The sequence below is a fragment of the Solea senegalensis genome, linkage group LG1, assembly GCF_019176455.1.
Source record: "Solea senegalensis isolate Sse05_10M linkage group LG1, IFAPA_SoseM_1, whole genome shotgun sequence".
Classification (NCBI taxonomy): Eukaryota; Metazoa; Chordata; class Actinopteri; order Pleuronectiformes; family Soleidae; genus Solea; species Solea senegalensis.
In genome coordinates, this window is record NC_058021.1 from 15,055,788 (window position 1) to 15,077,992 (window position 22,205).

The 22,205-nt window shown below is 40.7% G+C and overlaps 3 protein-coding genes across 3 annotated transcripts; 2 read left to right on the forward strand and 1 right to left on the reverse strand.

Annotated features, from left to right (window-relative positions):
- The first annotated feature begins 18 nt into the window (after window positions 1–18).
- Window positions 19–6,815, forward strand: efcab14 (EF-hand calcium binding domain 14). The gene is made up of 9 exons (XM_044034617.1): window positions 19–725; window positions 1,539–1,687; window positions 1,812–1,957; window positions 2,208–2,306; window positions 2,414–2,521; window positions 4,142–4,294; window positions 4,395–4,491; window positions 4,580–4,711; window positions 5,276–6,815. The coding sequence occupies exons 1-9, from the start codon at window positions 550–552 to the stop codon at window positions 5,452–5,454; spliced, it is 1,239 nt and encodes a 412-aa protein (XP_043890552.1). The 5' UTR covers window positions 19–549; the 3' UTR covers window positions 5,455–6,815.
- A 1,067-nt stretch (window positions 6,816–7,882) lies between these two features.
- znf830 (zinc finger protein 830) lies at window positions 7,883–9,196 on the reverse strand. The gene has a single exon (XM_044034845.1). The coding sequence runs from the start codon at window positions 9,124–9,126 to the stop codon at window positions 8,083–8,085; it is 1,044 nt and encodes a 347-aa protein (XP_043890780.1). The 5' UTR covers window positions 9,127–9,196; the 3' UTR covers window positions 7,883–8,082.
- A 582-nt stretch (window positions 9,197–9,778) lies between these two features.
- On the forward strand, window positions 9,779–20,600 carry LOC122775096 (ankyrin repeat domain-containing protein 13C-like). The gene is made up of 13 exons (XM_044034832.1): window positions 9,779–10,576; window positions 11,419–11,460; window positions 12,084–12,188; window positions 14,899–14,984; window positions 15,194–15,239; window positions 15,318–15,384; window positions 15,568–15,712; window positions 15,806–15,937; window positions 17,196–17,357; window positions 17,428–17,507; window positions 17,673–17,771; window positions 18,960–19,060; window positions 19,167–20,600. The coding sequence occupies exons 1-13, from the start codon at window positions 10,201–10,203 to the stop codon at window positions 19,295–19,297; spliced, it is 1,572 nt and encodes a 523-aa protein (XP_043890767.1). The 5' UTR covers window positions 9,779–10,200; the 3' UTR covers window positions 19,298–20,600.
- Window positions 20,601–22,205: the final 1,605 nt, after the last annotated feature.

A 22,205-nucleotide genomic window follows, 5' to 3' on the forward strand; every position in this document is an offset into this window, starting at 1 on the left:
ATCAGCTGTGGGGATATTTGGGACGCCCTGCCTCAACAATACAGGCAGCAGCTCACAACAGCAGCAGCTTTAAATCCTGTTATATAATTTTCACAGGTCCTGTCGATCTATTCATAGACCGTTTTGTTAGAGTCCCAAAATGAGCGACTTCGCGGCGGGTAACTTTAATCCTTGCTGAGAGGAAATGGCAGCGCACAGCTTCTGTTAGCTTCTTTTAGCATAGTGCCAGATGCTAGGCGAGTTAGCTAACGTAACCGCCGGCAGCTAGTCGTTTAAAGTAGCGTTACGGAATCTTTGTGGGTGAGTCGCACCATGTCGTGGAGCTATTGAATATCTTGGGGATTAGGTGTCAGTCAACAGAAGCGACCAACCAGCACAGTCCGATGTGTTTCCTATACTCGTTACCACCGTTGCCTGGTTGAAATTCACGGGGAACCTGGAGTTAGCTTAACCGCTACGTCAACAACAACATCCAGCAAACTGGAAAAAACGTTGGATTTAGTCGGGTTTAAATCGGGCTCGGCGGGTTCGCTGACCCCTCAGAAGAAGATGAAGAAGAGGAAGGAGCTGAACGCCTTGATAGGACTCGGGGACAGTAAGAGAAAGAAGACAAAAAAGGGGTCGGGTCACCGCCTCCTCCGAACTGAACCGCCGGACTCGGAGTCCGAATCGAGTTCAGACGACGACGAGTTCAACAACCTGAACGGCGGAGTCAACTTTGGCAAGTCAGTGAACGGGAATACGTAGGGAATAGTCACTGATGTGTAATGTCTTTAAGTACCTGCTCAAAACCGTAATTTCTGAAGAAAACGTCAAGTACGACACAAAACAAGGTTTAAAATTATTCAATGATCAATTCCTACACCCCAGAAATATCCATTGGGTAATCATGAATTTATTAATGTAGTTAGTGTAAGGCACACATGCCAAACACAAGGGTTTGACAGCTCTTTGTCATATGGCATGCATATGATGGAATATTAGGTCTGCAGGATATTAGGTTTATCATCACATTTGAAAAAAAATTCTTGGCAATAACTTGCACCTGCAGAAAATGTATTCAAAATTCTATTCTTTAATTTAATAAAAATGTTGCTGACAGACTGACAAACAAACCTCTGCCAAAGCCTCTCGGTTTCCCCAGTGTCTTTACACTCCACTTTTTGTAAGGTTTTGGTTTTCCATGTCCATTCATTGTGGTGGATGACCACCATAATCAATTAATTTCTTCCTTGGGTCACAGCCTTTGTCTTTGGATATTTTCATCCAAATCTGTACTTTACTTTCTGAGATATGCTACTCACAGATAAACAAAGCCATAAACACAATCTCCTGCACAAAATGCAATAATCCATCAATAGTATGCATGAGTATTATATCATGATGTACTGTAGTTACTGTAGTATGATTATTTTTCAGTAGTAGTCACAATCCTCATGAGCTGTAACAGGCTTCTAAAAATACCTTGTTCATTCATAATAAATGAGGCTGTGGATTTGTCATGTCTAACTTACTCATGTTCCCCCTTTTTTTTACAGAAGAAGCTACACACAGTGCTGCAGTGTGTGCTACCCCTTGTTTTTGTTCATCATACTAGCTGCTTGTGTCATGGCCTGTGCTGGACTCATTTGGATGCAGATTGCTTTGAAAGAAGATCTTGACTCCCTAAAAGAAAAGCTGCACAGCAGTAAGACTTTCTTTTCTTCATCACAAACCAACAGTTAACCTTGTGACAACTATACAAAGAACACAGTCATGTATGTATCAGTTCTTAACATTGCTTGTGATATACTGTATTGTTTTTGTAACAGTGGAATCCAGCCAGAAGGTGTCCTCAAGTGAAATTCCAAAACTAAGTGACGACCTGAAAAACAAGGGCAGAAAGCTTGATGACATCGAGAATGGGGACAAGGGTTTAATTAAACTCTGGTCTAACCTAACAGAAATGAATAGAAAGGTCAGTTGTCATTGTTAAACGTAACTTTGAAACCTATCGTAATGTCAAGTATAAACTAGACCTTATAATTAAAACGTGTGATATAAACTATATATATTTAGTTTGTCTCATCGGCACAGCTGTTGACAACCATTATGGTGATATGGTAGATTGAGAGTTGCTTGTGGACATCCTGAAGGTCCATTATGTAATAGAATGGTCAAATTACGCACCCCTACATGGTGATGTAACTGTCATTTCACTCCTGCAGATCACTTTGCTGGACTCAGCTGTGAACCACTTGAAGGCCAACTTGAAATCAGCCGCTGATTTGATTAGTCTTCCCACAACAGTTGAAGAGCTTCAAAAGGTAAAAACCATGCAACAAAGAATAAACAAAGGAAGGCTTAAAAACTTTCCATTAACATTCTGTTTAATTTTTTGTTCCTGCTCTCATCAAATACTTTTCTTTTCCAGAGTGTTGCCACAATTGGTAGCACACTAACAAGTGTCCAGCATGATGTGAAGACAATGCAGACTGCCCTTGAAAATGAGAAGAAAGATGATGACTTTAAAAAGACAATGGTAAAAAGCCAATGATGTATTTTTTTATTATTATTATGATTATAGCTTAGTTTTAACCCTGAACACTTATTCGGTAACACAAATAAGTAAAAGCTAAATGTGACAAAGCACGGATGAGAAAAGTAAATCATAACTTGCACTCCAATGGCACAGACTGGAGTCACTGTTTGTTTATCTTGATGAATCATCTCCTAATATTGCCAAACTGGTTGTGGATGGAAAGTAAACGCACAACTATTTCTAGTATTGCCAAAGAGGTTGTGCATGGAAAGTAAACACATTTATTTGCTTTTTCATTTGCAGATTTTCTTGAAATCGGGTCTAAATGTTCAAAACATTTGGATGAGACTCTACCTATTATCATATTATGAGTGATATTTAGGGCTGTAAACCTGTAAAAAATCCAACCCACTGCTTCTGCATCTCGATGCTTTGTATGTCTGTGTGGCAGGATCCACCACATGATTTACTTTGAATATGTTGGCAAGTGGGTGTGTATAGTATCTCTAAACGTTTGTCACTGAGTGATCATCACAACAGTGCGTGCATACAGGTTGTGTTGTTGTCTGACTTTAAGGATAGGTGTGGTCTGACCACTACAGAATACAGAGAGGTGTTGTCTGCTTTTGTTTCCAGAAGTTTAGCTTTTCATTCTGTTGCTTATGTCTTTCATGATATCTTTTTTTACCAAGTTTGTGTGCATTCACTAATTCATTCATTGGTCAGAATGAATACATTTCCAGCCTCCAGTCACTGTGATGATAAATAAATGCAGTGAGAGTGAGAGGCAGTCGATGAGAATAGCCTTAACTCAGTCTGTCAGGCTGTTTGCAACTACTAAGAAGTCAATACAGTGCGTTGGCCTGTTGACAAACATCAGAGGAGAATACTATGCTCTGTAGTATAGAGCAGCACAAGCTCTTGTATTCTACAAGAGCACAGACGGTGGATTTTTTCACAAGTTGTGTTTTTGACAGCTTGTCATTTTTTCTTCTCTATGTTCTCTGCAGACATTGATAAAAGCTGTTTTTTCTCTAAATCTCTAAATTCAGGGTCAAGTTTATTTTTATAGCACATTTTAAAAACAACCCCCATCGCCCAAAGTGCTTTACATCCTTAAATAAAGTAAATAATTGTTGGTTTGAGAAGGGGTGTGTAGGAAAACAAAGTTGTACTTTGTGTTTTAAGTTGATCGGCTGAATAACTTGATTTACCAGTAGTGGTTAAGTGAAGCAGTAGTGTACTTCACTACTGCCATCTGTTCATCAAGCACGCATGATTTTGTACTACCTGCCAGGCTTAATTTGAAAGGTTAAAAAGGTCTTGCCATTGTTTTAGATCTTTATAATCTTTATAGACTTTTATAATCCATGGTAAAAAAGCAACAATCTATTTTGGGTGATTAGGTGCTTTATTTTTGGAGTAAAACTAGGTCACATGGAAGACATCTGTGGAATGTTTTCTCTATTTTATCTTTCACAAGCAAAACACGATGAGAAAATGATATAGACCAAATAATTATGCATGCGTGTGTGTACATAAATACACTGTATTTTAAACAAGAGCTATCAAAGAGTGAACTGCAATTTGCTTCACATCATTTTTATTTTATTGTCATAGGATGTAACGGATCTGAGGAAAGCAGTTAGCGAAGCTAACAAGACAGAGGAGCAGCACCATACGTGGACCACTGAGCAGTTCCATGTTCTCCTGTCTACAGTTGCAGATCTACGTCAGAGAGTGGAGTCGTTAGAGAGTGGCTCAAAACAAACTGTGAGTCATCCCAAGACGGTTTTGTACATTTTTGGAGCATGGCATTCAACCCTGAGAGTAAACAGTACTCTCAACACTCCATCTTCCATCTGTTTTACAGGTAAATGACGATAACGCAGCAGCCATGAGTGAAACTACAACAACTGAGACGGCGAAAGATGCTACTACAACCGAAGCACCGCCTGAAGATGTGCCGGGTACAGTGCAGCTCAAAGCAGGCTGTCACTTGATTTTTTTCCCCCGTGTTTCAATCGTGTATTCACTCAGTACATTTTATTTTCACAGAGAAATCCACGCCACAGACTGTGCCGCTCACAAGGAGACATCCACGCTTCTTAACTACAAAACGCTCCAAGAGGAATGCTAAGACAAGATGCCATGACAGGATCTACCTGCCTGGTGTCAATTCTCTGAAAGGTACTCACTACTGTTATAGCTTAGCATTAATTCCAACACAATATGTGTAATTCAAATACTTTACACTGTTAAGATTTGGACCTAGATCAATAAATAACTTACTAGTAACCCTTATACATTGGTTTTCCCCTGAAAAAAGTGGTTCAGGGGTTAGTTGTGCTTTACAGGAACAGTATGACATTGTGGCTTTCTTGCCAGGGGTTAGATGACAATGTAGAAATGCGTTTGGTAAATAGGAAGCTATAGTATGGTAAGTGTCTGTGGTTGTGTGGGTTAGATGCTGTTTCTTGCCAACAAATAAAATAATAATAAATAATAAAATAATAATAATAATAATAATAATAAAACCAGCATAAAGCAGCTGTACTTTTTTTTTTTTTACCAGGCAGTGGTAGGTTGATTACTTTTGGACAGAGCTAGAGCTGCTTGCCGATTGTGTGCCCTGTGTGCAGAAAAGTTGTATCATTCTCCTCATCTAACAAAGCAAACAAGTGTATTTACATGATGTACTTTTGCTTAAACCTGCTTTTTGCGTCTTTAAAAAATAACTGTTTGTGTTCACAGAGTTGGAGGACATCTTCCAGCAAGCTGGGGTTGGACAACGTTCACTCGGATTCGATTACCAGGACCTGAGGAAAGTATTTGGAACATCACTTCCTGATGCTCAAACTTTTGACTGCTTTGACAGTGACAGGAACCAAATGTATTCCTTAATGGAACTGAGAGTTGCTGTTGGTTTTTGAGCACATTATCACTGACAGCAGTGAACAGTATTGAAACCCAGTCGGGTCAGGGGTGTTTGGAGTTCCCTCCCTTCCACTGTCGTTGCTGCACTTTTGTGAACTGAGTATTTTATCTTACCGATGTGTGCAACAGCGCTGGCATGTCCTCCTTACTCACTCCCCCTCCCCTCGGTCTGGACCCCAGCCACAAAACATCATCTTAAATTTGAACACCAATCTGCAGAATATCGAGCTCTCATTTTAGCAAGTGTATTGGTTTGTATTCATTAACTGTAAAACGTGAGTGTTGTGAATTATGTTGGGTCCTACTGTCTACTCTCTCAAATTTGCTATTATTCTCTTTTGTTTTGTTCTTTTAAACAATTGGTTTCATCTTGATGTAACACTTTTATTTATCTATCATCTTTGGAGGCTGTGAATGTCGATCTGTCGCAGATGTCACCCATCAACACCTGGTACAACTCACATGAATCTTATTTATGGAGCTCCATGTGGAAATTTTATGAATGTTTACAAATGACTACTATCAGCAGACCTTTTGTGAGACTTTGTTTTTAGACAGTTTACTAACTTATCTGAAACACAAAACTGAGTACAAGAGTGGAGGGTTTTTGTATGCTCTTTTCTAAACTAAATCTAAAGTTGCTGTTTTTGTTGTGTGTTTTTGTTGTTTCTCAGTTAGCTGTAGTAGGGGTTGTATGTTTAGTAGTGCATCTGTTGTTTCATCCGTTGTAGGGCTTTTTTCCCACTTGTTACAGTTTTTAGTCCTACAAGATTTGAAGGGCTATAAACACTTTGAATCTCCCGTAAAGAATTCTGTGGTAACTTGCGAGGCATATGTAGCAATAACAAATGACGTAGATGTTGCTTGATTGGAATTGCAGTAGACAGAATGCACACCTAGCTCAGAATTTTAACAGGTAGTACAGAAAGCACTGATTATCACTCTACTTGATTCATTTTATTCCATTTTTATGGACCTAAAAGTAGTGTATTATTTACATAACATGGTTGTTATACTCAAATATTGTTGTACTCTGTAAAAAATGGTGTAAATGTTTTCAACACTAATTATCTTGTATAGGGGATTGGGTTGGCAAAATTTGCATTTACGGTCTTAATCTTAAGATTGTACATTTAATATTGTTCTGTTGTGCTTTGCATGTTGCTTACATCGTAACATGAACAAATAATTTAATCTTAACATAATCAGTGACTTGATTTTTGCAGGACAGTGGTCAGTTGAGCTCAAAATATCAAGTAGCTTTTGGCCATTGTGACTTAAATTTTGGTTCCATGTGGGATTTTATGAATGTGTTTTTTGTGTGGACACCAGGTAATAAACACACTCTTGAAAGGTTTGATCTGTGCTGATGTTTTAAGATGGGAAGCCAGAGGCCTTGTGTGGTGGATGTTACATGTTTTGGGAGAATGCTGCACGTCCCTGGGGCTGCACAATCTATCAGAAATTCAACATCAGCATGCACAATATTCATATGGCAAGGACTGCTTGAACTTAGATAAATATAAATTGTTCCTCATGGGGGGATCGCAGAGGCACTCGCAGATCTCAAGACTGTTCACTGTCCTCGCTCCCAAATGGTGGAACGATCTCCCCATCGACATCCGGACAGCTGAAAGCCTCCACATCTTCCGACGCCGACTAAAAACACATTTCTTCTGACTCTACCTCGACTAAGACGACAAAAAAAATAAAAAAATAAAATAAAAAAGTTTGCACTTATGACTAGCACTTCATAGTTTGTTCTACTTGAAGCTCTTACTTACTTCTAGCTCTTATTCATACCCAAATGTTTAAATGCACTTTTGTAAGTCGCTTTGGATAAAAGCGTCTGCTAAATGACATGTAATGTAATGTAATGGTTTTGTTTGGCCATGAACTTAACTTTAAGGTAAATAAGTGTGTTTTGGTTTTTAAATATTATTTTATCCAAATATGGCAGACCAACACACTTTATTTAAATCCCTTGATCATAGTATGTCTCTATATGTAGCCCTGTGATGGCCTAGCGATCTGTCCAGGGTGTACCCTGCATTTTGCCCCATGTTAGCAGAGATTGGTACAGCGCTGCCCTGCAACCCTCATGTGGACAATAAAGTGATAGAAGATGGATGGATATTGCAACATCATCATACCCCAACTGCTTTGTGGGCAGAGAAATGGTAAGAGATCTGGGAGATCTCTAGCTGATGAGATCTGGTTAGGCAACTGCCACAGGAGACATTGCCATTGTGTTTAAATTGTTAACATTTATATATAATTCTTGAGAATTTTTACAGGTAATAATAGGAATTTATTGAAGGAGACATAAAGATTATCTTGCTTAATAAAAAAACATTTTGTTCAGTGTATGAATACACTGCTATGTATTTGGGTCCGTTAGCAGGGTACCAAAAGTAAGAAGCGTTTTAACAGGCGTTTTTTTTATTGCAAGTCTTATTGTATCGCATTATTAAATGTTCTTGCATTGTACTTTCTTAATAGGGTGACATTTAAAAAATGAGGCAATGAGGTTCTTTTGCTAAATGTATTTACAAACTTATGAATTATACAAAAAATATCTCTCTTAGATGTTTTGACAACATTCTGGGGGGGAAAAACGTCTCTTATGCCAGTGCCCCTTTAGCTCTCCAATCGCGGGACAAAAGTCCCAGCAGCTCCTCTTCATCCTCCTCTTCCTCCTCCTCCTCCATACCCTCAGTCTCCATTAGTTCCTCCTTGCTGGACACATGTTTGCTTTTCACTGCATCGCGTTTGTCTCTCAGCAGCTCAACCCTCTTGTAACACGCAATCTGTTCATCGATTTCGTCGATCTGACGTTCAAAGCGTCCCTCCTCGTCGTCCTCAGCCACGATAGCATCGGACTTGGTGTTCACCTGTCTTATCTCTTTCTGAAACTCGTCCCACTCCTTGTCCATTTGATCTTTGGGTGCGTCAACGTTGCGCACTTTGGCATCTCTCACCGGGTCGTCGAAGAAGCCCTCAGGCAGAGCCTCGGCTGTGTTTTCCTTTATTTCCACGCTCTTCTCCGGCACTTCTGCCTTGAGCACGGATCCAGAGTGAGAGATAGCGGGTGTGGATGGGATGGAGCTGTCAAAGAAATCGTCTGGCAGTCCTGCAGCTTCTGCTTTTTTAGGGGGTGCGTTTGAGGTTCCTGGCTGACCTGCCTCTTCAGCATCTGCATCATCATCCTCGTCCTCATCATATACTCCAGCCAGAAGACTCAAACCTGCAGACTTGTGAGTAGAAACAGCTGCCTTTTCACTGGGTTTCTCGAAGAAATCTCCTGGCAGCTCTGACGCAGACTGAGCCTCAGCCGTCGGTGGTTTCGACTTTTTCCCTTTAACGTCCTCGCTGTCCGGTGCTTTCCTTTTCACTGGCTGGTTCTGTGGAGTCGCTGGTTGACTCTTAGCTCCCTTCAGCTCAGCAACCTTCTCTTTATGCTGTTTTCCAAGAACATGAGCCGGCCACAGCAGCTCGGACTTCACCTGCACACTGCACAGCACACAACTGAGCTGACCCACACTGTTGTATTTAGCGAACGGAGACTCGACGCGCTTCTTTTCTGTCGTTTGTCTTTGTTTTGCTCTCATCAAACGCCGTAGTTCATCTTGGTTCACGACTTTCTTGCCTTTCTTTGAGGCCGACATGATCGAAAGGACAACAAAGTATGAGCTAGCTAGCGAGCTGCTCGCTAAACGATGAAGAAAAATTGTGTCGCATACATATGACGTCAGGGTTGCCAAGCCTGTAGTTTTCCAGCATTAAAGGCAGTTTACACTACCCAGTTATTTAAGTCCTTTGGTTTTTCTTCGTTCTCTAATTGCATTTTACAATGAGACACAGTTGTGTTAACATACACAATATATAGTTATGTAAATATGACGATCATTTTACTGATGCACTAAATCTCTCCTGCATGTATGACATCCATTTACTGTTCAGGGCTTATGAGTGTACAGATGAGCCACAATATTAGAAGTAGTTGTGAATTCACATGAGGTGCGTCTAAACCAAGGTAGGTAATAACCACAGTATATGTATAAACCCAATAAACGGTTTACGGTACACAGGCTGTGTGTGAGACGAATCATCTCAGCTAGAGCCGTGAAGTGAAATATGTGTTGCCAGTGCGCTTATTATGTTTTAGGATCCCTCATTTTATTACTCGCGGACAAAAAAAACACGTAAAAAAAAGAGGAAATCCGCGGGAATATTGCAGACCTGGCAACCCTGGATGCTTATCCACTGCACGAACGAACTTGCGTTCAAACTAGAGGGAGACGCAAGATAGTCTCGCGAGAGTATGTAGCTAGCCCATAAGTTAGCTCCGCAGGTTCATTGTACAGTGTGATCTTTGCCACAAAGCCGAGTGAATCTATCGAAATTTTAAAACGCGTTACAGAAATGGTAAAGACAACGATGTAGTCGTTTCACGTTTGTTATTATTTCAAGCATGTGTTAATTTAGCGCGTGTCTTTTGATATGATAAGAATTATTCTCTGTTTCCATCGCCGCGCCCATCGTATTAATTTTTATTGCGGGCTAGCTGGGAGCTAATGTTGACTGGAGCCGTGTAGCAGGTGTAACGTTATTTGAACACCGCAGAATAACGAGCGAAAATCGTCACGGCGCCTGATTATCAATCATATTTTCTTGTATTGCTTATGCCGTGTTGCTCGTAGCCTGTCTACAAACTGGTAACGTACACGACCATCGCTATCATGACAGGTGAGAAGATACGCACCATGCGAAAGGACCACAACAAACCGAACAAAAATGAAGAAGTAAGGGACGCACACGACGATACCTCAAACGAGTCCATCCCTAACGGTACAAGTAACCATTTCACATCCAACAAGGCTTTTCAAAAGTCAATCAAATCCTCCGCGCTGCAGCAGCAACAGCAGCTCAATGCAAAGAACATCAATGGGAATCCGCCATCAGTTGGTACCGTTGTCAATGACAACAACAAGAATCCTATCATTTTGTCAAGTGAGGAATTGGACTTCCCCGTTCATGAATGTGTGTTCAAGGGAGACGTGCGTCGCCTCTCCTCTCTCATCAGGACCCACAGCATCTCCCAGAAAGATGTACACGGTGAGCTCCTGTTATTTTCCCATTGCATATTAATGTGTGGTATATAATACATTTGTTAACAGAGTTGTTAATGTTTATATATTCATCTGAACTTAATAATAATATTCATTGTTTTATGTTGCACTGTAACATTTTATTCCTCACTTTGCATACACTCACTGGCCACGTTTGTAGGTACACAGGATACCCATTAAAGTAGTAGGAGTGACACCTATTATGATCTTCGGCTGCTGGCCCCTCTGCCTCAATGTTTGATCTTTTCTTCTGCATACCTTGGTATAATGAGTGGTTATTTGTTTGGCGGCTGCATTTCTATAATTGTGGACCAAGTTGGTCATTGTCCTCTGGCACCAACAAGACATTTCACCCAGAGAACTGCTGCTCACTGGACCATTCTCTGTTAACCATAGAGACAATGGTGCATGAAAATCTCAGTAGATCCGTTTCTGGCCCCAACAACCATGCTGCATTCAAAGTCACTACAATTTTCCACCCTGCTAATGCTCAGTTACTTTGAAAGTAAACAGGTTGTCTTGTTTACATGCCTAAATGTGTTGATTTGCTGCCATCAGATTGGATATTTGTGTTAACAAGCAGTTGATAAAGCATTCCTAAGTGGCTGGTGAGTGAAGCTGTGGAGTGTGTGCTTTGTATTTCATACTATTCCTATTCTTTTTATAGCTGTGGTGTATGTTTTTGTATTTTATGCTTGTCTTTTAGTATTTTTTTTTTATTTTTTTTTACTGTTTAGTATGTGGCTGGCTGCTGTAACACATGTATTCATCTGTTTTTCCACACCATCTATTGCTCCACTTATTGTTTTGATGTGGTTCTCTTGTCAGGGAATACACCTCTTCACCTGGCTCTGATGCTGGGCCACAAAGGTAAATCTGAACTTTAGTGTGATTGAATAAATGTATTGAACTTGTTTTGTTTTTTTGTTTTTCTTAAAAGCCAAGTTGTTTAACCAAAGCAAATAAAAACCTTGTCAGAAGATCATCTATTAAGGTTAGTTTGAGCATTGCTTTATTGTGGCATAAGTATAAGAGTTTTTTAACATCTTCAAGAAAGGGCTTCTTTTTTTTTTAGCACAGTCATTTCCGCTATTTTTGAATTGGTGTCCAGGCTGTCCACACTCCTGCAGCACTCAGCATGTCTTTTCTGACCTCTGCAGTGGGATAACAGAGAATTGGTATAATAAATGTGAGGGAAAATGCACACAAATGTCATGCAGTGTCACCAATATATGAGCAAAGAAGCTTTTGTGGAGTTTGCATTCATCTCATTCGATTCACACTGTTAATTTGGCAAGATTGCAATTGTTTAGATCAGAGGGGAAATAACAAACTAATGCCTCCTAAATAATTAAGACCTTATGTATTTGAACTTTCATGCCTTAATAAGTCGGGAAAATACATGCATTCTTGGCTTGTCATTCTGAAATTATAATAATAACATGGTCAGTGTGCGTTAACTATTATCTGCATGATTTGTCCTTTTCTTTCAGAATGTGCCCTCCTCCTGCTGGCCCATAATGCACCTGTAAAGATAAAGAATGCACAGGGATGGAGTCCTTTAGCAGAAGCCATCAGCTATGGTGACAGACAAATGAGTAAGTTAGCAGTGCTCTGATTCTGTATCCTTATAATATTTTTTTCTATTATGCTTACTAATGTGTTTTTAATGAATGAAAGAATTAAATGTTTATGGTTTGCAAAACAGCAACAGTGCTAAATACTGTTGTGAGTGGTGGCATGTGTGTGAGTCATTAATTCAAGTCAGTATATATAAAGACGCAACTGCTATCTGGTCAGTCCAGCTAAAAAGCTAAAGGCTGGGATTTTCTCTGAGCTGTCGTCATCCAGATGGCTGGAGCTTTGCCTGAATAATGGCTTAGTGTTAATTTACAGACCGGTCAACGCGCTGCTTTTAAATCTCACGTCCACTGAGTCAGATGACATGAAAAGCACCAGCTAATACCTCTGAGATTAATTCACTTGTTCTGCCCTTTTTGACGTGTTGTATAATTCACTGAAAGGTCGAGTCAGTGACTATCAGTGACATCTAATAGTCAAGCTGTGGATTGCACCAAACGTAGGACTTCACCGCTGAACCCCTTTCTCTTTCCCTAGAGCATCAGGGAACTAAGGTGGCCTTCACGTATTAGTAAGGATGTTACTCATCTTTGCGCATAGTAAGCTTCTGTTTCAAAAACTGGAATTACATGCTCTGTAAAGCAAAGCACTTGTCTTAAATTAGGGCTGGGCGATATGGCCAAAAAATTCAAATGGGATGAAAGTGATAATTACTGTGATCATTTTTTTTAGGTGGTTGAAGATTAAGTTTTGCTCTTGAGTGAATGGTGAAGATTTTAAATTTCTTAATGGATAGAAAACAACAAACACTTGCTAAACACAGAAAGCATTTGTGACATTCATACCAATTTTGTGTTGTGTCTCATGTTTGCATAGTGCATAAACCTTGCATCAGTATGCAATATACACGTTGAAATTGTTATGATCATATTTGAAGAAAATATACCTAAAGTACACATAAATATCCAATGGTTTTAATTTTAAAATCTTTATACGCTCATACTTGTGGTTAGAATATTAAATTATTGCCAAGATACCCATCTAAATGTTACATTCTAGATATTTGAGCTAAAACAAAAAGATGTAGGCTAAATGACAAATAAAGAGACTGAATATTTGATAATTCATCTCCGTTTTACTTGTGACTATTGTTGGATCACTGGTTTCAGCCGTTGCTTTGTGGCTGCATCGATAACGTCCAGTAAATCATCTGCATCCTCCTCCTATATTTCCTCTCATGGAAGTTGTGAGGCCTAGCAGTTTGAGAAATGACCCCCAACCCTTGTTAGTATGCATCTCGAATCTCCGTGCCTGGTGTGGCAGTGCCGGCTTGGGACTGAGACCATGAGTTTCACTTTGAGAAGGTCACATCGCTCACAAGGGTGAAGGGGAGGCAGTGAAGCAGAGAGAGGGGGCTGGGTACATTCACACGCACGCACACACACACACACACCATTAGCAAGGACATGCAAAGACAGTCAAACTCCAGTGACAGCGGGGTATTTAGGTTTAGACTTTTAGATAAATAAAATACGGCAAACAGCTGGTGATCACTCGGTGAGGAAAATAATGTGAGCTTACTATCAAATACTTGGATTCCAGCCTTTCCACGAAACACTGCAGTCCTGTCATCATTCATCACCTTTCGCTTTTACACGTGTGCACTATGCGTCAGCAGCTCCTGTGTGTGTGCAGTGACGAGCTGTTTGAGTGCAGTGAGGGCCTTGTCAGCACTTCTTTGCACAGTCCAGTATTTTCCCCTGCTCAAGATAACTACGATAATGTGCCAGATGTTTTGATTTGTTTGGTAGCGTTAAGTGTTTGCTGGTCAGTTTGAGACAGAGAGCTGAGATTCTCTAGAGCCAATCACTGATAATGACTTGCGTATCTCTTGAGTACTTGATTGTGGATTAAGGAGCAACAGTGTCCTGGACTGATTTATGAATAAATAAACTGTAAAAGTGAAAAAAAAAAAGTCTAAGTAGTTCTCCTATCTGAGAAACAGAGAGACTTATGTGTTTATTTTTAACAAAGCCATCACAATGTTTTACTGTACAAACATCACAATGCCAATTTAGTACATTAGCCAACCCTGCTGTCCAGCCTTATGGGTTCTTATAATATTCTGCCTTTTTACTTATTTGTCCCTAGTATAAACATTGTCTTAAAACTTATGGCAAGCTAAAATTAGATATTATTAACTGTGTAGATGTATCAGTTATTTGCAAGTTTTATTATATGCTTTAACAAATTATGTCAAGACGCTGAGCAGCGGTCTTGTGAGTTTTTGATTTGCAGCATGTCTTATCACCTCTACAAGGTTACAGAAAGGGAGGATATACTATTTACTGTAAGTCAGCCGCTCCACAGACAAAGCGAGCTCTCGCTTTCTTCTCACAGGGGAGCTGTAGGAGATACTCGAAACATGAACCGCATGCTGTCTGCATTTGGTAAATTAGTATCGTAACGGATTAATAATTTCTAGCGCAGAAGCCGGGCTGATAAATAATAATAATCCTTTCGAACACTTTTCTAAACCACTTTACAAAGTGCTTCACATAAAGACTGCACCATTTCATTTAAACAATTTGGATATAATAGCACAGAACAACAACAACAACCAGTCAATGAAAGTCATTGTAGAATAATAAGGGAAAAAACTTGCAGCAAGTGTACTCTGCACCATCCAAGTCTATAACTGACATATCTATTCTCTTCTTTCCTCAGTCACAGCTATACTACGGAAGTTAAAGCAGCAATCCAGGGAGAGTGTGGAGGATAAGCGGCCAAAATTACTGAAAGCTCTCAGGGAGGTGAGGATCACAGCTGGCTTCTCGTTCACAGATGTTGCCGCCACAGTAAAATACCTGTGTGCAACTGCTGTTGTTCCACACCATTATATTGTATTTTAAAAAAGTCTCTGCAGGCTTTGATTTGCGCTCAATGATTTCCCATTGTAACATGCTTTTTAAAAAATTAGAATCTCTCAGTTGAATTCATTTCATTTTGAATTTTCCTGTAGCTTGGTGACTTTTATCTGGAGCTACATTGGGATTTTCAAAGCTGGGGTGAGTTGTTGTCTTGAAGTATGTGGCATGTGTTGACTGCAGAAGTCATTAACACTAATTCACTCATTTGTGTTTTAGTGCCTTTGCTGTCCCGGATGCTGCCATCAGATGCTTGTAAAATCTACAAGCAGGGCATCAATATTAGGTAAGACTTCAAGTGGAAAGTAGTAAGTTTGTTGCTATTGAGAAAATCCTAATTCACTCTGTGTGTGTGAAGCAGCTACTGGTCGCCATGGTAGACATCCAGGTCGCAGACTCCTTTTAGGTCTAAAAAGTGGGACATAACAATCTTTTCACACGCCCTCTCATCTCTCTCCTCCTAATTTAGACTCGACACCACTCTCATAGACTTCACCGACATGAAATGTCAGCGCGGTGATCTGAGTTTCATTTTCAAAGGCGACGCTTCGCCCTCCCAGTCCTTTGTGGTGCTGGACAATGAGGCCAAAGTGTACCAAAGAATACACCATGAGGCGAGTCGCGACACCGTTTCGCACTGTGTCATCAGCCGTTTAGTATGAATAGCGAGAAGTAACGTTCTGTGTTTTGTTTTGTTTCCCTCCAAGGAGTCCGAGATGGAGACAGAAGAGGAGGTGGATATTCTGATGAGTAGTGACGTCTACTCCGCGACTCTGTCCACCAAGTCCATCACTTTCTCCCGCAGTCAGATTGGCTGGCTCTTTAGAGAGGATAAAACAGTAAGGCTTATGAGAACTGTGGTTTACCAATGGAGTAATTCATGTTTTAGTTTTTTTTCCAGAAAAAAAAGATCCATGAAATTACTGACTATGTGTGAAACAGTGTAAAACAAACAAAAGTCCAGAGTTGTTAACAAAGCAAGCAAAGACGAGCCAGGCTCATGGCCCTGGCTCACCTCGGCACGGCACGGTTTAGGTTGCATTTCCACGGATCACTGCACGGCTGCATAAAGCTGCGGTGACTTTGTTTTACACACGTCACACACACACACACAAACAAGTGACGAGTGTAAAGCTAGTTGTTTTCAGTGTAACTGAACCACTAGAATCACTTAATTAAAAATATTGGTCCAGTCACTGGACTGAAAGGGTTTGTCACTAAATACACCAGACACCTATGTTAAATATTGAGATTTTAGACATTTCCCTGGTAATTGTAGAAGATTAACCCAAGTTTTTAGTATTGTTAAGTATTTTTAACTGATCTACAGTTCGGCTTGATATTTGTTTCGGACGTCTCTTCCTGTGATGGCACTGTGACCAATTAGAGGCCGACAGTCTGGTGACGTCACGCCTCGCCAGAGCAGGTACTAAAAAAAGTACCTAGTACCAGATACTATGCTACTAGAAATGCAACTTAGCCGTGCCGTGCCGAGGCAAGGATACCCGGTGGACACGCCATAAGTGACAGGTATATGCTAATATCTAAAAGAAATCGGTTTATCCATTGTACTCCATTGTATAATCGTACAAGCCTGTAGTGCCGTTCATGCTCAGATGAGGGTCCAACATCAGATAACCTACTTTATGCAGCAATGTCACAAAAGGAAATCAATGACCTGTACATGTGGCTACTGGCAAACAGCAAGTTTCCATAGTTACTGTCACCTTTTACCCTTTGGACCAAAATGACAGCACGCCACTATCTGGACTGGGAAGTGTTGTGCTAAAGGGAGCACGCACGTCGCTGTGTATGGTCAGTACAGTCTGTACAGAATCAAACTCCAGGCGTGGACCCTGGACAGACAAGTCTACCCAAGTCCAATACAGAATAACAAAATTTACAACACGAGGACCCTTGTCGACCTCTGTGCACACACAGACCCAAAAAGCATCTGTGTGCGTGCGTCTTTGTCATTCCATTAAAAGTACGAATTGAATTTGTTTAATAAAATTAAATGTGGCGCTTAAGACAATGTTTGGCACAAAAGTTTAACTTTTAAGCCTGAATACCAAAGACTATTCGCTTTCTGTGCAGGAGAGAGTTGGAAACTTCCTGGCGGACTTTTACGCGGTGAACGGTCTCGTGCTGGAGTCGAGAAAACGACGCGAGCACCTCAGTGAGGAGGACATCCTGAGGAACAAGGCCATCATGGAGAGCTTAAGTAAAGGGGGCAGCATCAGTGAACAGAACTTTGAGGTGAGAAAGAGTTGATTGACTAATAATGTTAAAAAGGTGCTGTGTTGGCTAATATTTTCCCACTCTGCAGCCTGTGAGGAGGCAGTCGCTCACAGCTCCAGCCCCCAACACCATTTCTTGGGAGGAATACATCAGTGCAGAGCAGGGAAAGTAAGCATCTGGTCTTTTCTCCTCGTTTAATTGGTCCTTACCCCGATTAAGAATTTATCAAGGGCAGCTATAAGAAGGATTCTGTAAATGTTGTATGTGAACCACCATGGATTATTAAAAAGCAAATTCTTCTGTGTGTTTATCTTTGTCTCTTCCCACCTCCAGGCCACCTCATCTTGGAAGAGAGCTCATGTGCAAGGAAAGCAAGAAGAACTTCAAAGCTACTGTGGCCATGAGCCAGGATTTCCCTCTAGGCATCGAGTCGTAAGTACATCCTTCCTCCTCAGATCTATGTACAAGGCTTTCTGCTCGGATTGATCCCAGGTGAATACACTCAGATACACTTGGGATCTGCAGAAGGTGGCGAGGAGATGGAATAATTCAGATCAGATAATTGGGCCAGGTGAACATGGGGCTTTCACTGAGTGAGTGGAGGAACCCCCCTGGTGAGATGTAAACAAAATCTATTGCTCCACCCACGTGATGACAGAATATATGTGTTTTTACTTTATTGTTCAATCCAACAAAGCCTCGACATTAGCTGTGTTTGTTTTGCTGAACCTGTACTTGGTGGCTTGGATAGTGCTTCATTGTTTTTGATCAAATGAATACATGGAGATACATGGAGACGTTAGCATCGGACATAATTAAGCCAGGTTTTTAAGGCTGATTCACAGGATTCTTGCATACAAAACACAGAGAGTGACTTTCAATGTATGATCGTGTAAAATTCTGAAAGAAAGACGTTCATGAAGAGTGACCAAAATGTGAGAAAAAGGAGCCTTTTTCTTTTAAAGGATTAAATCATGTGATACTGAGTAGAAGAGGAGGGTAGGATTCAAACAGGATGTGGTTCATAATGGGTTACAGGCAGCGCTGTAAAATGTTACTGGGACATAATGTAGTACATTGCTTTATCTCCTCTACCGAATGAACCTTAATGGAGCCAGCACTAAAACCCCATCCTTTATAATCACTAATGGTTTTTTAATGTGATTTCCCCCCCCCACACCCCATTTGTATTGCATGCTTTGTAATGTTAAAATATCTCCCATTTAATGTTGTTTGAATGTTAAATTTACCACCGGGCTCTCCAGAACCAGACGAGAAGTTATTTCGTATTGCACTGCATTATCTTCTATATGAAATAATTAATGAAACTAGTATTTATGTAAGTTATTTATGAGGGGGAATGCTGACTCAATTTAAAATATTACTCTTAATGTAGCGGTGCAGTTTTTAACAATCCTTGTAAAAGGGACATTTTAAATTAAATCGAATGGAAAAAATCAAATCATGGAACCAATAAAAAAAGAGTAACAATTTTTAGTTTCCACATTCTTCTCTCTCGTCACTCGGGGGCTCGATTGTCCTTTGTTTTTGTTGAGATTTCAGTAAAGAAAAGATATTTGGAAGGAAACCGCACATTGACCCTCTCTCTGCCCCCTGCAGGTTACTGAACGTGTTGGAGGTCATTGCTCCATTCAAACACTTCAACAAGCTCCGAGAGTTTGTTCAGATGAAACTCCCGCCTGGGTTTCCAGTCAAACTGGGTGAGTGTGTGTGTGTGTGTGTGTGTGTATGTGTATGTGGCTGAAGCTTCCACAGAACGATCACAAAAAAAATCACAAAAACGTGTTTTTCCTTCCTCTCTTGCAGACATCCCAGTCTTCCCCACCATCACAGCCACCGTCACCTTTCAGGAATTTCGCTACGACAAATTCGACGAGTCTATTTTCTCCATCCCCGCTCAGTACAAAGAAGATCCCAGCCGCTTCCCCGACCTCTGACCTGTTAAAGTGGAAACCAGCGAGTGTAAATATTGGGAGAGTTGTGACAACAGCGACGAGGGATCTTTTATCATTGAGCTAGTCTTATTGATCAGTTGTTATTATCGTTATTTGCTACTGTTTTACATTTTAGCAGACGGATCCAAAGCAAGTCAATGCAAGCAGATGTTGCAGAGTGCCATCTCACATGTAATAATATGCGTGTAAGCAATTGTTTGGGTTCTTTTTTTGCTTTCATTGTGCTCACTGTTCATCTACTGAGCAGATCCATCTCCTGCTGCTGCTGCTGCTGTCGTCTCCTGTGAAAGCTGTCGCAGAGTTCCGTCTGGACCCTGCGTCAGCTTTTAGTTATCACACGTGATATCCATGGACCGATGACTAAATCCTCATTTTTGACACTGCACTGACGCTCACCTGTAAATAAAAACTCATCTTAAAGTCAGAAAAGAAAACTAAAAAGTAGAGCGACATCCTCAAACTGAGCTTAATATTCATTTATATATATATATATATATTATGAACTATACATATAAATATATAGATAGAAACTCAAAAAAGGAGTAACACTGTGTAGCAATACATTTCCAATACTTACGAATGTTTTTAACCAGCTGGGAGAAGGTTTAGCTTAAAAAAAAAGAAGAAAACACATTCTCAACAGTTCAGTATTGAAGCCTTTTTCCCTGTGCAGGACGCAGTCTCCTGCGTTTTCAGGTTAGCTCACGTTACCTCTTGGCTGTCTCCATGTTTGTCGTGATAGTATGAACTCTGTGCTCAGTGTGAATGAGTAACTGCGTACTGTATTAAGGGTTGTCGTGTGTGCGTTTGTGTGCGGGAGAACCCAGATGGGAATATCAGGTAAACTGTTCTTTGTTTAATACTGCACTGATATTACGTATATTTAAGGCATGCTATGGCTGTGTTGGCCCACTGGATCACATGCATCTTTTAAGGTATATTCTCTTGTTTGTTATATGATCTGCAGACTTCTCGGCATTTAGATGAAAGTGAAAACTGTAACACTAACACGTTGAACACACCTTATATTGCATATAAAATCTCTCCTTGATAATGGTCTGCCTATAATTTTCCCTTGTTTTTTGTTGTTTTTTTGTTTGTTTGTTTAATTCAAGGAGAGTAAACTAAGCTGTGAAGTTGATCATTGCTGGATATTTCCAAAAAAATGCCCAGATGGAAGTTTAATCTCATCCACTGAGTTTTCTCTGGCTTCAGCTATTATGTACTGCAACCACACCCACTTCACATCCCTTTAAATAAAGCACCAGCATCATGTTCCAACTGATTTTGTGCAAGTATAATTGAAGGCACTTTTTAAACGGGTTGTTTTTCAGCTATCAGATAAGATCTCCATGTTCTACATCTACGTTAAGTGTTGTTTTTAAATCCAGTAAAATAGTTTTTACCCTTTATATGATCTAAAAACAAGTTCGATGGTGCACACACAACTGCAGTTTTCACTGCACAATACATTTTTCAGGACACACGGCGGAGTAGTGGCTAGCACTGTTGCCTAACAGCAAAAAGACCCAGGTTGTCCAACCAAGGGTGTGTGGGTTTTCTCCAGGTTTCTTCCCACACTCCAAAACATGCAGAGGTTAATTAGAAACTCACTAGACTATAGCTTTTATGATTGTTCATGTTGGCCCTGTGATGGGACTGGTGACCTTTCACCCCATGTCAGCTGGGATTGGCTTCAGATCCCCCACAACCCTCATATGGAGCACTAGACGATGAATTCATCCATTTTGAAATATGAAACTGGAAAGTGCTTGAAGTGCACACACACACACCACCTGTATCCTGTATTCACACGTTTAATCAAATACACACAAAGAGGTTTAATGGGTGTTTCTTTGGGTGATTTTCATGAAATTTCATGAAAAATCTGTTTGTCATTTCCAGCTTTGGAAATAGGTTAATAAACCTTAGTGCAGTGCAGAAACATATTACATTTCCATGGCTCTGAAAACAACACTGACAAGTTTCAATCCTTGTGTACAGTACTTCTTCACCCTGTACACACATGACTGTGTCTCCACCCAGGACAGCTCCATCATCATTAAATACGCTGATGACACCACCATCCTGGGGCTCATCAAGGGGGGAGACGAGTCAGGATACAGGGCCCTGGTAAATAACATCACGGTCTACGGAGAGGAGAACGACCTCCTCCTCAACACAGACAAGACCAGGGAATTAATCCTGGACTTCAGGAAGAAACCCCCCCCTCTACAGCCTCTATTCATTAGCGGGGCTGAGGTGGAGAGGACAGACAGCTACAGGTTCCTGGGACTGCAGGTAACATCTGACCTGAGCTGGGCTTGTAACACCACAGCCACAGTGAAAAAAGCCCAGCAAAGAATGTACTTCATCAGGCTGCTCAGGAAAGCTGGACTGAACCACCGCCCTCTCACCCTGGCCTACAGAGGACTGATAGAGAGCATCCTCACCGCAGGCATCACTGTCTGGTACGGGAACACCACACAGGCAGAGAGGAAGGCCCTGCAGAGAGTCATAAAGACTGGGGAAAGGATTATTGGGACAAAACTTCCTACCATGGACTCCATGTATACGCAGCGTTGTAGGAAAAGAGCAGAGGGAATCATTAGAGACTCACTCCACCCCGCTCACACTCTGCTCAAACACAAACGCTGCAAGTACAACCTGAGGCACAGCAGAGCGGACAGCATCAAAACACACAGAACTCGCTTTTTTAACAGTTTTTTCCCGGCCACAGTCAGACTGATGGCAAATCAAAACCACTGAACTCTCTGTAAATTACCAGACACTACCTCACCTAACCATGTGTAACATTATGTGCAATATTCCCTCCCTGATAAATGTGCAATGTCAGAAATGTGCAATACACCCCATAATCTGCTGTATA

Bases quoted from the DNA above. Each gene is read 5' to 3' on its own strand.
- efcab14 (XM_044034617.1), top strand. From the start codon at position 550: ATGAAGAAGAGGAAGGAGCTGAACGCCTTGATAGGACTCGGGGACAGT. The intron at 1,958-2,207 runs GTCAGTTGTCAT...TCACTCCTGCAG, and splicing joins TAACAGAAATGAATAGAAAG to ATCACTTTGCTGGACTCAGC. The intron at 4,295-4,394 runs GTGAGTCATCCC...TCTGTTTTACAG, and splicing joins AGAGTGGCTCAAAACAAACT to GTAAATGACGATAACGCAGC.
- znf830 (XM_044034845.1), bottom strand. From the start codon at position 9,126: ATGTCGGCCTCAAAGAAAGGCAAGAAAGTCGTGAACCAAGATGAACTA.
- LOC122775096 (XM_044034832.1), top strand. From the start codon at position 10,201: ATGACAGGTGAGAAGATACGCACCATGCGAAAGGACCACAACAAACCG. The intron at 15,713-15,805 runs GCGAGTCGCGAC...TTTCCCTCCAAG, and splicing joins ACCAAAGAATACACCATGAG to GAGTCCGAGATGGAGACAGA. The intron at 17,508-17,672 runs GTAAGCATCTGG...TCCCACCTCCAG, and splicing joins ATCAGTGCAGAGCAGGGAAA to GCCACCTCATCTTGGAAGAG.